This window comes from Erpetoichthys calabaricus, chromosome 5 (genome assembly GCF_900747795.2).
Source record: "Erpetoichthys calabaricus chromosome 5, fErpCal1.3, whole genome shotgun sequence".
NCBI classification, from domain to species: domain Eukaryota; kingdom Metazoa; phylum Chordata; class Cladistia; order Polypteriformes; family Polypteridae; genus Erpetoichthys; species Erpetoichthys calabaricus.
Window position 1 is genome coordinate 132,900,239 of NC_041398.2, and position 14,763 is coordinate 132,915,001.

At 44.0% G+C, this 14,763-nt stretch overlaps 1 protein-coding gene across 1 annotated transcript; it reads left to right on the top strand.

Moving 5' to 3' along the window:
* The first annotated feature begins 8,817 nt into the window (after positions 1 to 8,817).
* LOC114652790 (uncharacterized) lies at positions 8,818 to 13,534 on the top strand. The gene is given in 6 exon segments (XM_051928545.1): positions 8,818 to 9,186; positions 9,657 to 9,787; positions 10,978 to 11,044; positions 11,046 to 11,858; positions 11,860 to 12,897; positions 13,529 to 13,534. Coding segments are annotated over 6 exon segments (2,424 nt in total).
* The last annotated feature ends 1,229 nt before the right edge of the window (positions 13,535 to 14,763 follow it).

A 14,763-nucleotide genomic window follows, 5' to 3' on the forward strand; every position in this document is an offset into this window, starting at 1 on the left:
TCTCGGTGCCCAAATGGCCACCTAGGAGGTGGGAGTGTGCTAACTCACAGACCTGCCGCCGGAAGGTCCGCGGGATTAGCAGTAGCCTTTGCTCTTGTCACCCATGATACAGAAGGTTGTTTTCCAACACAAAGTGAGGACCCTGTGGCATTGACTGGAGTGCGCTGGCCATTGACCAGGACCACTGCATTTTTGGCAAACTTAAGGGAATCGTCATTCCACTGCTCCCTTTTAAAGGAAGCTGGCGTGCAACAGGGAGAGAGGGTCTGGGCTGACCTCAAGGGGCATGGTTTCCTCTCGTTCCATCTCGGCACTGGTGGATGACGTATTGGCATGTGACGGTCCAGGAGTTGCGAAGTCACTCAGGGAGGCCGTTTCGTCTCTCTGGTTACACGGCGTGGAGGCAGCTTGAGACTGCTCATCCCCTTCTATAACTAGGCCTAAGTTAAAACCAGGAGTGGTATGTGTCTCACCACTTTTAATTTTAGAATAGTCTCACTCCAGTATCACCGGATGTGGTGGATTTGGGAGGACCGCCACGGTTAATTTCTGTACAGATCCTCCACAACTGATAACACAGGTGGCAGACCTGTACCAGCAGATTTCTCCGTGGACACAGGTTATACTGGTCTTAATTTTTAACCACTGTCGTGGCAACACAAAACGTACAGGCAACAATGGTAATGTTGCTGCCAGAATTGAATAAGGATGTGGTCTTGTACCCGTTTATGATCACCACGCCTGTGTGTGGGACCACCAACGGGTTAGTCAGAGCACATCAACCCCTCCTCCCCCTCCACCTGCATTCCTCCTCGTTTTCAAGCAGTTTGTGCACCCGCACCTCTGAGGACGTCGGCATAAGCCCCAGGTTGTACCGGTGGGCGGGGGTTAGGTTTTGGGACGTACTCCAGCTGAGTTTGACTAAGGGACAGTTCTGCTCCCTCAGATTGTGAGGCCGTCCTATATGTCTCTATGAGCTCTATGAGCTCTGCCATGTTCTTAAACTGTTTACCCAGACCGGCTGGGTGAAGCCACGGGGTAGTGCCTTCAGGAGCAGGTAGCAGGACACCTGCTCTATTATTTGGTAGGGCTTGTTCTCATGTGGCCATAACCACTGCCCTACCGTTGCCCATAAGGACCAGGTTTGTTTGTAGGTTGGTCGCTCTGGGTCGAACCTCCACTTTCTCACTTTAGACACCTGCCAGTCTGGGGCACCCCTAGGTGGAAATCGGGGCTCTGTTTTCATAGGAAGGTGGGCACTCTCCTCCGAGAGAGCATAATAAGCCCCTTTTGCCTCCCACAATCAGAGCAGCCCAATTCTGTGAGCCCCTCCCGCACACTCCCTGGCCTGCCTAGGTCTCCCGGCTAAGCATGCCGGGAGCAGAGCCCGTACCGGGTCTCTCCGAACCACGGGACACCCTCCCCACCTGAAAACTCGGCCACGGTACGCTCCCACCTAGGTACGTTGCAAGTTCTGTCCCCTTCTCTTCTGGGACCTTTCCATTCTGCTGACTACGCCAATGTCACAAAAACCAGACATAAGAGTCATGAAAAGGTTTGGGGCAGCCACCTGTGTAGATGGGTAGGGCTCATAAGGGTCTTCAGCCATAGTCTCGAGATCGGACGTGACATCAAAGGGGCCGGAGCCGACAAGGTCTTCCTTCATAGGCTCGGACCCGGAAGTGATGTCAACAGGGCCAGGTGGAATCTCCTGTGGATGGTCTGCAGGAAAGCGAGAAAAAGAATCAGTGCACTCTGCCACACCCCAGTCTGACTCAGAATTGCCCTTACTCAAGCCCTTTAGCTGCCTCCCATGCACAAGATGTACAATGCTGGAGATTCTGGTACTAAATTAACATTAACCTGTATTTGGCTAGGTCGTTGTCTCCTTTGCCTTACAAAGACTAATTTGTTCTTTGATTTTGTCTATTCATTTGCTTCGCTTACTCATTAATTTATGTTAACAGAAGAAAACACAAACAATATCACATTGTTCATTCAGTCAAACATATAGTCTTCTAAACGATTCTGTAAAAAACAGACATGTTCCAAAAAAGGTTCCGTGTTAAATTTTATAACCAGTCTGTTCTCTTCAACTAGAAACTGAATACTGCCATTTTATATTTATGCAATACATTCGCATAGACTGCATGTTTCATTCACTGATCACCATGTAGTAGTTAACTCAATCAAATGAACATATCATCTACTAGACATACAGTGATGGTACACTGAGATTTCAGAATATATATTTTACTTTTTCCTTCAGAAAAAAATGTCCCTTTCCACATGGATATAAAGTAGTTGAAGTCAGAGGTTTACATACACTTAGGGTGAATTCTCGATTTATAAACCCTCCACAGATGTTTTACTAACAAAGTATAACTTTGGCATATCATTTAAGACAGCAGCTTTGTGCAGGGCAAAAGTATTTTTTTCCAACAATCTTCACACACACTTTTCACATTTCACTTTTTATTGACTATATCACAATTCCAGTGGGTCACAAGTTTACAAATAGTTTGTTAACTGCACCTTTAAACAGCTTGAAAAATTCCACAAAAATGATGTCAAGCCTTTAGGCCAGGGGTCCTCAATCACAGTCCTGGAGGGTCGCAATGGCTGCAAGTTTTTGCTCCAACCCAATTGCTTAATAAGAAGCACTTATTGCTCAAGTAACACTTTTGCTTCACTTTAGTTGTCTCGCTTGTTAAGATTTTGAACCCTTATTGCTTATTTTAGTCTTAAACAGCTGTATTCTTGGTTTTTAATTGCTCCTAATTAGCAATAACATGCAAATGACAAAAGAGAGCAGCATTTCTCCATTTAGTTTGTTACCATTTACACCAGTGTGTATTTATCATGCACTATTGGGTTTAATTAAATACTTGAAAGGAAAGTGTAGAGAAAAAAGTGAAGGACTGAGAACTACTTATCCATTTTAGCCTTCAAATCATTTGGATGACATCCTTAGAAAGGGGAAGAAAATCTAGGATATGAGAATTACCCGACATAGCAGGGTTAAAGCACTAACAAGACATAAAATTAAATTATTGGCAAGAATTGCTTTCTAATTAAGCAACCGGGTTAGAACAAAAACCTCCAGCCACTGCGGCCATCCAGGACTGTGATTGAGGACCCCTGCTTTAGGCAATTAGACAGTTAGCTTTAAGCCAATTAGCTTGATTGGAGTGAACAGGTGGATGTATGTTAAGGCTTACCATCAAACTTACAGCCTCTTTGTTTGATACAATGGGAAAGTCAAAAGAAATCAGCCAAGACCTCAGGAAAAAATTGTGGACCTGTTCAAATCTGGCTCATCCTTGGGAACAATTTCCAAACACCTGAAGGTTTTATGTTCATCTACAAACAATAAACGCAAGTATAAACCTCATGGGACCACACAGCCCTCATACCGCTCAGGAAAGAGATGCATTCTGTCTCCTAGAGAAGCATGTACTTTGGAGTGAAAAATGGAAATCAATCCCAGAACAACAGCAAAGAACCTTGTGAAGTATCTATATCCACAGTAAAATGAGTCCTGTAACAACATAAATTGAAAGGCTGCTCAGCAAGGAAGAAGCCATCTCTCCAAAAAAAAAAGCTAGACTGCAGTTTGCAATGGCACATGGGGACAAAGATCTTACCTTCTGGAGAAATGCCCTCTGGTCTGATGAATCCAAGATCAAACTGTTTGGCCATAATGACCATCACTGTGTTTGGAGGATAAAGGGTGAGGCTTGCAAGCCAAAGAACACCATCCCAACAGTCATGCATGAGGGTGGGATCATCGTGTTGTGGGGGTTATTTGTTGCAGAAGGGACTGGTGCAATTCACAAAATAGATGGCATCATGAGGAAGGAAAATGATGGATATATTGCAGCATCATCTCAAGAGCTCAGCAAGGAAGTTTAAGCTCATTTGCAAATGAGTGTTCCAAATGGACAATGACCCCAAGCATACCTCCAAAGCTTTGGCAAAATGGCTTAATAACAAAAAGATCAAGGTGTTGGATTGGCCATCACAAAGCCCTAACAAATATTCACAAAGTGTATATGAACTTGTGACCCACTCGAATTGTGACACAGACAATGAAAAGTGAAATACTCTGTGAAGATTGTTGGAAAATATGATTTTTGCCCTGCACAAAGTAGATGTCTTAAATGATATGCCAAATGTATACTTTGTTAGTATAGAAAATATGTGGAGGGGTTATAAAGTGAGTTTTAAAGAATTCACCCTAAGTGTATGGAAACTTCTGACTTCAATTGTACTATCTGAATGTAGCTTGTTCATGTCCTCTACTGTGAAGAAGCTTAGCTTCAACCTTTGGATTCAGCGATGACCATCAATTGCAAGGAAAATGTTAAATTAGCAAACCTTTTGCACAATTTTAACAGAATGGTGTCCAAATTTCAGGACTCTGTAGGTCAGGATGCTAGCAGCTCTCACATTGGCTGAAGTGATGTCAGGAAGGATTTTTTTTCTGGTGGCCTCAAAAAAGTTCTGGAAAACCTTTTCTTGAAGTGTAGGTGGGATATCACCCAGGCTGTTATGAGCAGGGGACAGAAAATGACCTCTAGGGTTATTATCAGGAACTCTTTGAGGAAACAATAAATATAGTCAGTGTGCCTTTCTTAGAGGAAACAGTGCTAGAAGCATGTCCATTTTTGGGGTCAGGATTGAAAGCATTGGATATTTATTATAGTTGTATTTTGATTAAAATGCTTATTCCATGTTGCATAGAAGGCAGGAATAATGTCCTGGGACATGACGACTGGGGTGGTGGTCTTCCTTAAAACAGGAAGAAAGAGATGGGTCTTGATTATTGATGGATCACACTTCTTAACCTCATTGGGAAAGCTTAGATTAAGGAACTAAAAAGGAGAATTAATTGTATAACTAAACCTCAGTTTCAAGAGAAATGATGTGGATTCTGTCCTGACTGTGGAAGAGTGGACTAACAAGAGGGCTATGAGAGCTTTCAAATCCTGTCTAAGTTTACTTGTTACACTATAGTAAGCATTAAGCTATAATAATTCTATCATTTGATATCTTGTGAAAAGTGTTACAAGAGTATAGGTTTCCAGAGCTGCTGCTGTGTTTGCCTCAGTCTGAGTATTTATGGAGTAAGAGTTGTGTTCACAACACTTGCTACTGAGTCTGTTGAAAGTGAGAGTACAGAATATAAAAGTTTACCTTCAAATTTGGGGACCTAAGATTTGCATCTCAGCTATTCATATGATGTTGTCCTCTTGGTCCCTTTGGATTGGGATGTCCAAGGGACATTAGACAAATACGGAGCTATTTGAATAGGAATTAGTAACTGCAAATCTAAGGTCATGGTCCAATGCCAGGAAATGCTTCCAATGCTATCTTCAGCTTAGGAAGGATTTACTGTCTCATCTCAAAGAGTTCAAGTTGCCTGTGGTCTGGTTCTTGACTGATGGTGCAGGTAATCAAAAGATTTGTCAATACATTGTTGATAGTCTTGCAAATGTTGTACCTAACCATGTGTGAAAAATAAGAGTTTAATCCTTGGATGAAGCTGTTGATCTACAGACCAGTATACTGTATATTTCCAGCATCATGTAACATCATTGCTCATTGTGATGATCGAGATAATGTGTAGCAGAAAATGAAGTGAAGAACTGCCAAACATACTTCTTGTGAAAAGTTGTGGAGCTCAACAATGCGAAAGGCTCTCAAAGTAGAACCACTACCTGTCTGGATTTAGTGAAACCATCTTAGATGGTATGATAATGTAGTTAGCATACAGGAGATGTACTAGGCATACCCACTGAAAGATAAACCAGATGCAGACTCAGGACAAAGTAGAGAGATTATGTCACTTTCTAGTCTGGGACATAGAGAAATGCTTGTCAGAATAAGTGAATATCATGAGAAACATTTTATGTAACAGTGGTGAACACTACACGCATTAAAAGTCTTTAAAAAAATATGATGCTTAATAGTGAGCAAGCCAGGGAAAAACTATAGAGGAAATATCAGCCAATCAATATATCTCTATAGTATATAATGTTATTAAGATCTTGAATTATCACAGAGATCTCTACAGAGCTAACAGCATTATGAGAATGTATCATGTAAAGAGTATATTACCAGGAATAAACAATCACATACACATCACTGATTCAAGAACAACAATGCTGATAAACACCAGGGAGGCATAGAAGACTAATTTTACCCAGTATGTGTCAAAAGGAGCTATTCAAATCCTAAATATGTATGATGTAAATGTACTAAACAGGGTACATAGCAAGGTAACAAGGTAACGTGACAAGCTATTCCGATTGGTCACAGCCTTGCAGCAAAACTATGAAGTGGATGAAAAGTAATAGAATAATGTGGTGGGAGTTTGAAAAGAGCACTGGATTAATTTAGCAAAAAAAGTCCTATATCTCCCTCCAATCCCATTATTCTTATTTTCCTGTGCATCCTCTTCGCTTTATTCACCGTACAGAACAGTCCAAATGGGGGACATGAGCACTGTAAGTGCATTTGACTTGCTCTTAGCCCGACATGCATATTTACATTTACATTTATTTGCTTAGCAGACACTTTTATCCAAAGCGACTTACAGAAGAGGTCAACATAATCAAATAAAATCAGTCTGGGGGACTGTTTAGGAACAAGTGCGACAGGAGAAGGATACAAAATTAATGACACAGTGAAGGAGTCAGAATTTTGAATGGAGGTGGGCAGTTCATTTCACCAGCTAAGGGCTACACATGAAAAAAGTCTGGTCTGAGATTTGATATCACACAGAGGTGGTATCACCAGATGCTATTCAAGGCAGACCTCACTGGTTGAGAAGGATCATAGAACCTCACAAATGTTTACATACCGTTGTTAAAAGAAGAGGGGATGCTACATAGTCGTAAACTTTTTGAGACGTGTTGCTGCCATCAAAGTCAAAATTACATTATTCTTTTCTTAAAATGGTACATTTTTTCAGTTTAAACATTTGATATATTTTCTGTGTTCTGTTGTGAATAAAATATGGGTTTATGAGATTTGCATATCATTGCATTCTGTTTTTATTTACATTTTACACAGTGTTCCAACTTTTTTGGATTTGGGGTTTTAGTATCACATAGAGTGGAATGGTACACTAAGATGTAGTACTGGACTACAAGCTTGTTGGTTCAGTTCCCACATGTTATTCACTGAATGAACTTAAGCAAGTCAATTCATCTGCTTTTGCTCCAACTCCAACAGAATCGTACTGTAAGTCAGCTAAATATATAATAATAATGATAACATTTACATATAATAATGATACATGTTAGACTTACTGCTACTTCAGGAAAACAACTATTTCTTGTTGTTTTGTTGCAGTTAGACTACTACATGAATAATTTACCAGCTATGCTTACCTCTTGAAGACAGGTGACAGAATTTATTTAAAAATATATGATACTTGATACTTCTTGCCCTTCGTTTAACCTCAGTGTTCCTTCTACATTGTAATAAGCAGACAAACAACTCAAAAGGGTTTGGGGTGGTAGCCCCATATAATGTCTTCCAGACACAAACAAAAATGATTAGACTTTCGTCTAAGGATTAAAATATTTGATAAACAAAAATGGCTACATCGCGGGTATTTATAGTGGAAAATGATGGCTGGATATGACTGGACCGGATACGGCGTCATGGCAGAGGGACGGAAGTGACGCCATAAGGTTGAGACCGGAAGTGAAGCCATCGAAGGGAAATGGGAGCTGGCGTCTTCATAGTGGGACCGGAAATGATATCTTTGTGGGTGGAGTACCCATATTGGGAGCCTGGATACAGAGAAGGTAAGTATGATGTTTTATTATTTTTCTTCCTTGGATCTGAAGATAGAAAGAGAGAGGTATTAGTATCCGACACAAACCCCATGTTTCGTGGGACTTCACTCACTTGTTGACTGTCTCCTAAATGCACGTGTGACAACATCTTTACTCTGCATCCTCATGTGTCTCAACATCTTTTTCCTGACACTTCATCTGATTTTGAGGCACTTGCTCTCCTCCTGTCCTCTTTGCATTACTACCAGTATTAGATTGGACCCCATTATTTGTTTTATAGCGGATACTTCCCATCTCTGAAGATGACTCGGGACTTTAGTGACTCAACTTCACTTATTAAGTTATTTGCTTTGTTCATTCAAATTCTCAATTTTAAGTCACTTTTTGTTAAAAATAAAAAAGTGACACAATCAGGAGTTGAACTTTGCACCCCTAAAGTATCGTGTCTTCATCCCTATCACTGAGCAACCAAAGTAAAACTGACTAATCAGATTGCTCAGAGGGGCTGAACACACACATACAGTAATGTTTTATTATATAGTAGATTACTGCTTTGTGTTTATTATCTAGGTTTAGAAGTATGTATGGTACTTGTTCTAAGCTGATGGTGAGTTTTCAACACTAGATGCCTCAGTCACTCTATCTTCCTTGACTTTGTTGTACTAAGCACAAATTTCAAAGTCAATCATTTGTCCATTCATGATCATTCATTGTCTTCACTTGTTTAATGCTATAGATGTACAAACCAGTATAATGTCTCGATGCATGCTCAATAATCCAGGTAAGGAAATCCTAGAAATTTGATTCTGTTCATCTGGACAAAGTTTTTAAGTGGGAGAAATATTTCGAGACTTATCCAAGTCTCTTCCTCAGTCTCAATTGACTGCAGGTTTCCCCAACCTTATAAACAGTACCTTTGCTTAATCACAGAGACTAGCACCATTGACAAAGGGCCAGTTGATCAGTGATATGCAAGAGCGGGATCACTCCTAAAAGTCTACAGATGAAATCGTCAGTAAAAGGCCTGCGAGCTAACAAAATCCTCCAGAAGGCACAGAGTCAGCTGCTAAATGAACGGGTGAGACAAACTAACTTCACTATTGATGTTTTAAAATCCAAAGAGGAGCAGATCCACCAAAGACTTTCTTCACTTCTAGATGAGAAAACACTTCAGCAGGTGCTTGAGTTCACCGAGAAGGCTCGTCTAGCACAGCATGAAAAGTCTAAAACCAGGCAAAAGAGGAAGTTTGATCTACTTGCTGTGCTCCACAAACACCAGCACACTATGGGGAGTGTCCTCCACAACCAGCAGAGAGAAGGATGCCAGACAGAAACTAAAGATGTGGACAAATGGGTTGTGGCAGGTGGCCGGGTGCGGCCCTCAATCAGCCGCCTATTTAAGGAGCCGCCGCCCTGCAATCAAGGCTGGAGTCGGGTGAGGAGGTGGACGAGGTCAGAGGAGGCGGCAAGGAGAGGCCCTGAGTGTGTGTGTAGTGAAGAGACGGCTTGGAGGAGAAGCCAGGACTTTGGGAGACTGTTGGGGTTTGTTGGTGGCGGTGCACTTAGTGACTTATGTATAATAATAGTGTAAATAAACGTGGGGTGATGGACTGCAACATGTCTGCCTGTCTGTGTCCGGGCTGTACCCTTCTACAGTGGCGCAGTCGGCAGGATGCTGCACCTGGCACAAGGTGCGGACCTGCATATAGTGAATTGTCTGTGGAAGGCCCGGCACAGCAGGCGAACTCACCCACGTGCCGCAGGGGCGGCGTGCACCGAACCCCGCAGAGAAATGTGGAGTCGCAGACCATGAGCGGTCTGCTTTCAGACTTTGTGTTTCAGGGGCAGCTTGGGAGCGCGGTGGCAGCTAGGAGAGCTGCCTGGAAGGAGATGCTGCAGCCGCAGCAGCTGCGGAGCTGCCCAGAACCTCGCCCTCGAGTGTGGAATGAGGGTGAGGAGGCCGCAGACCGAAGGTCCCTCCTCGTAGCAGGCACGGGATTGGGCAGCGTGTCCTGTCCTCCCGCCAACGATTAGTCAGAGGCGGGAGCAGGGAATGTCCGTCTCGTGCCGAGAAGAAACCCGAGTGGGCAGGAAGGAAGTGTCCACAGAGAGCAGTCAGTGAGTGGAACTACTCGCGAGGTAAGCCCACCGCCGTCTGCTTCTCTCTCCTTGGCGGTGATATTGCAGGAGCTGCAAGAACAACTGCGCCTTGTGCTGTCGCCGCCGGCCGAGCGATGTGCCCTCCGGGCGGAGACGCTGGAATCAGGAGGGATGGCAGTGGTGTCGGATCGAGAGCCGCAGGCAGAAGAGGATCGGCGCACTGCAGGAGCTCCTGGACGGAGAGGCACAGCGGGGAAGGTAAGGGAGACCGACCCCGTTAAGCTCCGGACGCCAGCGGGGCTGGGTCTGCCCTCTTACAATGGGCAGATCCGAACCGTCGCGGCGTCCCAAAGTAAACGGAGGAAGCGGCTTGGGGAAGCCAGTTCCTCCGATAAGCGAGGACATGCTGCTGGGTGCGCGTGTCCCGCAAAGGGCCGTCCTCTGCGGAGGCAGAGGAGAATCCCGCAGCTGGAGAGGTGGAAACAGAGCGTGATCCCACTGGTGATTCCGTGGTGGGGAGCACGGACTGCTCGGGCTGGGAAGCCGAGAAAGGGAGCATCGGGGCGCCGATCGGGGCCGAGAGCGTTGGCCCAGCTGAGGACGAGCCGAGGGGCTGCGTCAGGGCAACGCCTCCGCCCTTGTTTTTCTTTTGGATTTGCAGGATCGGGCCCTAGGCTACAGTGTGTTGGCTTGCCACCGAGGGGTTCCCGTCCTCCCGGAATGGTTCGCTGGTCCCAGGAGGTCTCAGCTAGCGGGGGAGTCATGTGGCAGGTGGCCGGGTGCGGCCCTCAATCAGCCGCCTATTTAAGGAGCCGCCACCCTGCAATCAAGGCTGGAGTCGGGTGAGGAGGTGGACGAGGTCAGAGGAGGCGGCAAGGAGAGGCCCTGAGTGTGTGTGTAGTGAAGAGACGGCTTGGAGGAGAAGCCAGGACTTTGGGAGACTGTTGGGGTTTGTTGGTGGCGGTGCACTTAGTGACTTATGTATAATAATAGTGTAAATAAACGTGGGGTGATGGACTGCAACGTGTCTGCCTGTCTGTGTCCGGGCTGTACCCTTCTACAGGGTGAAGAACTTGTCTGACAAACAACTCACCCAAGCAGAGAAAAACGTCCTTTCTAAAGGGTTACATTTTTGCGGTCACACCGAAACAAATCCCGCTAGTGGAACTGATTACAGCCACAGAATCTGCTATCAGAAACAACAACATTGCTGATTTGGAAGCAGAACAACTGAGGATAAAAGTTTCGGCATGTCTCAGCAATGCAAAACCCCCTGCATCCAATATCAGCATTGAAGAGAGGAAGGCCCTCACGGCACTCAGCAAGGACAACAACATCATCATCCTTCCAGCGGACAAGGGGAGATGCACAGTTGTGCTTAACCAGACAGACTACCATGAGAAAATTTTATCTCTGCTCAGTGACAAAAATACTTATGAGCCCTATAAGCGAGATCCAGGTAGTGGTTACAAGAAAAAGGTGATAGATTGTCTTAAGCAGTTAGTTCAGGACAATGCTATTGACCGGACCACATACCACAGATTATACCCAGGGGAATCTACACCAAGTCTGTATGGTCTACCAAAAATACACAAACAGGGTGCTCCTTTAAGACCCATTGTCTGCATGATCAATTCTGTCACGTATAACATCTCAAAGTTCCTGGCCGCTGTTCTTAACCCGGTGGTAGGCAGCTCAAAACACCACATTCAGAACACTTTGGATTTCATGGAGAAAGTGAGAGAGGTCATTATGGAGGCAGAAGAAACCTCATTTGATGTTACATCTCTATTCACTTGTGTCCCAGTGACTGAAGCAGTGGAGGTAGTACGTAAGAGATTACAGAATGACCCCACTCTCAGTAAAAGAACCTCTCTCAACGCAGACCAAGTGTGCCTGCTTTTGGAACTGTGTCTTCAATCAACATATTTCATATACAAAAGCCAGATACTACAGGCAGAAGCACGGGTGTGCCATGGGTTCCCCTGTTTCACCTATAGTAGCCAATCTATATATGGAAGAAGTGGAAAAGAGGGCTCTATCATCCTATCCTGGAACATCACCGAGCCATTGGTTCAGATATGTGGATGACACCTGGGTGAAAATCAGATCTCAGGAGGTACCACAGTTCACAGACCACATCAACGGGGTGGACAAACACATCAAGTTCACCAGAGAGGATATGAAAAATAACAAGCTAGCCTTCTTAGACTGTGAAATTTCCATCGTCAACGGGGGACATTTGAAAGTGGATGTGTACCGTAAACCCACACATACGGACCAGTATCTAAGGTTTGACTCTCACCATCCACTAGAGCACAAACTAGGTGTCATTAGGACTCTACAACACAGAGCTAACACCATTCCCACAGACTCAGAGGCCAGGGAAGCAGAAGAACACCACGTCAAAAAGGCCCTGAGTAAATGTGGATATCCCAGCTGGTCCTTTGTCAAAGCAGGGAGGACACCTAAAGAACACTCCAAGCGATTCATGAGAGAGGAAGGACATCCACTGCCTAAGCGAAAACCCTTAGTGATCCCGTATGTGTCAAGAGTATCGGAACAGCTGAGGCGCATATTCTCGAAACACCAGGTCTCAGTGGCTTTCAAACCCCAAAACACGCTACGCCAAAGATTGGTCCATCCCAAGGATCGGGTCCCACAGCACAAACAGAGTAACATAGTTTACGCAGTTAAGTGCCAGGAGGAGTGCCGTGAATTGTACATCGGGGAAACCAAGCAGCCACTGGCTAAGCGCATGTCACAACACAGAAGAGCTTCCTCGTCAGGCCAGGACTCCGCAGTCTATTTACATCTACAGGATAGTGGTCACTCCTTTAAAGATGAAGAGGTGCACATCCTGGACAGGGAGGAGCGCTGGTTTGAGAGAGGAATCAAGGAGGCCATTTACGTGAAAAAGGAACGACCATCTCTGAACAGAGGAGGGGGCCTAAGGGTACATCTGTCGCCATCTTACAATGCTGTGATTGCAGCCATTCCTCAACCCTCTATGAATGGTTCACACGTCTACTAATCAGTGGACAATTTGCATATCACTGATCAACTGGCCCTTTGTCAATGGTGCTAGTCTCTGTGATTAAGCAAAGGTACTGTTTATAAGGTTGGGGAAACCTGCAGTCAATTGAGACTGAGGAAGAGACTTGGATAAGTCTCGAAATATTTCTCCCACTTAAAAACTTTGTCCAGATGAACAGAATCAAATTTCTAGGAAACCAGTATAATACACTTACATTGCATCAGGCACAATATCAGTAGGATCATACATTAAATTATTTGTGCTGTGTTTATTTAGATAGCCATTCTAAAATATTTTCCACATTATTTGCTCTGCTCATTCACTTGTCATGCTATTACTTCTGCAATGCATGCATTTTGCATTAGTTGACTAGCACACAAGCAGCAAACTAAACTGGGCAGAAGTTTTCCCCAACAAAAGATTGCAGCTTTTCCAGTGGGAGTCAAAGGGGTTCTCAGGCTAACCAAGAAATATAATCCCCTAGCGTGTGTTGGACCTGCTCTAGGTCTCTTCCCAGTGGGCTTTTCCTGAAGTAAATTCCTGTGCCCTTGATCTCACCCTTCTGGTCATTACCTAGGTTTGACGGCCTTTGTGAGAACTGCAGGTCGAAAAGAATGTGCCAAATACTTTAATTATCTGGAGGCTTCTGGGAGCCTGAGAAATGAATGAAGCGAGTACCATACATGGTGCTGGTATTGAAGGGTAATGTAATCATATACTCAAATTTTAACATGTATCACATAGTTTATTTATAAGAAATGCCATTATTTAGACACAAGATATCCTGTATTCCTTTCTTTTCAAGTGATTTGGGAAACATAATGCTTTTGACGTAATATCATGTCCAGTTTAGCATTCCAGAGAAAGTGCTGCAGTAAATCAGATCTTATGCATTTCAACAGGATAAAGTCTCATATCTTCCCTATGATTACATAGAAGGAGTAATCTCATTCTAATCATTGTTACAGTTTCCTATGTGATTACATAGAAGGAGTAATCTTGGGCTATTATGGTTACTGTTTGCTACGCTGTGAGGTGTAAGACAACAGAGAGAAAACCTGTGGGTATTAGTAATGGTGCCTCATTGGAAAGGACAGTTGATTGCTTTTTGGTGAACCTTTAGCCAAAGCTCAACTGTACTGCAAGTTGTCTATATACATCTTTTTAGTGCTCATATGGAAGGAAAATTTTTGCCACAATCCTGTGGTGCTCTGCATGATTTTCCCTGACACATATACACACTGTAAAAGGATACTTTTCCCAAAAGGTTTTTAAACTGCTGGTTCACTTGACAGAAATGACAGAAGCTTCATTTGAAAAGAGAAATTACTCTATTAGAGCATTTTAGTAGTAATATGCTGTCACACACGTGTGCATGGGAGGCAGCTAAAGGGTCTAAATGAGAGTAATTTCACTCGAGACCAGGGAGTGGTGGAGTGCACTGACCTATTTTCTTACTTTCCTGCTGACCATTCACGGGAAATTCCACCTGACACTGATGACGTCACTTTCGGCTCCGAACAGAATAACATCACTTCCAGTTCTAGACCCTTGGATGATGTTGCTTCCGGTGAAGAACCCATGACTGAAGAGACTTCCGTTTCCGGCTCTTATGATGATTTCACATCTGGATCCAAACCTTTGGAAGAGGACCCTTCAGCTTCCGCCCTCGATGACTTCACTTCCTTTTCTGGCCTTTAAAGCCGCCATATGTGATTAACCTAATCAGTTCTGTTTTGGACTCCATTCTGAGCATATCAGTGCTAGCAATTTACCCATTTGCAACCAAGGAATATTATATAGTTGGCTGCC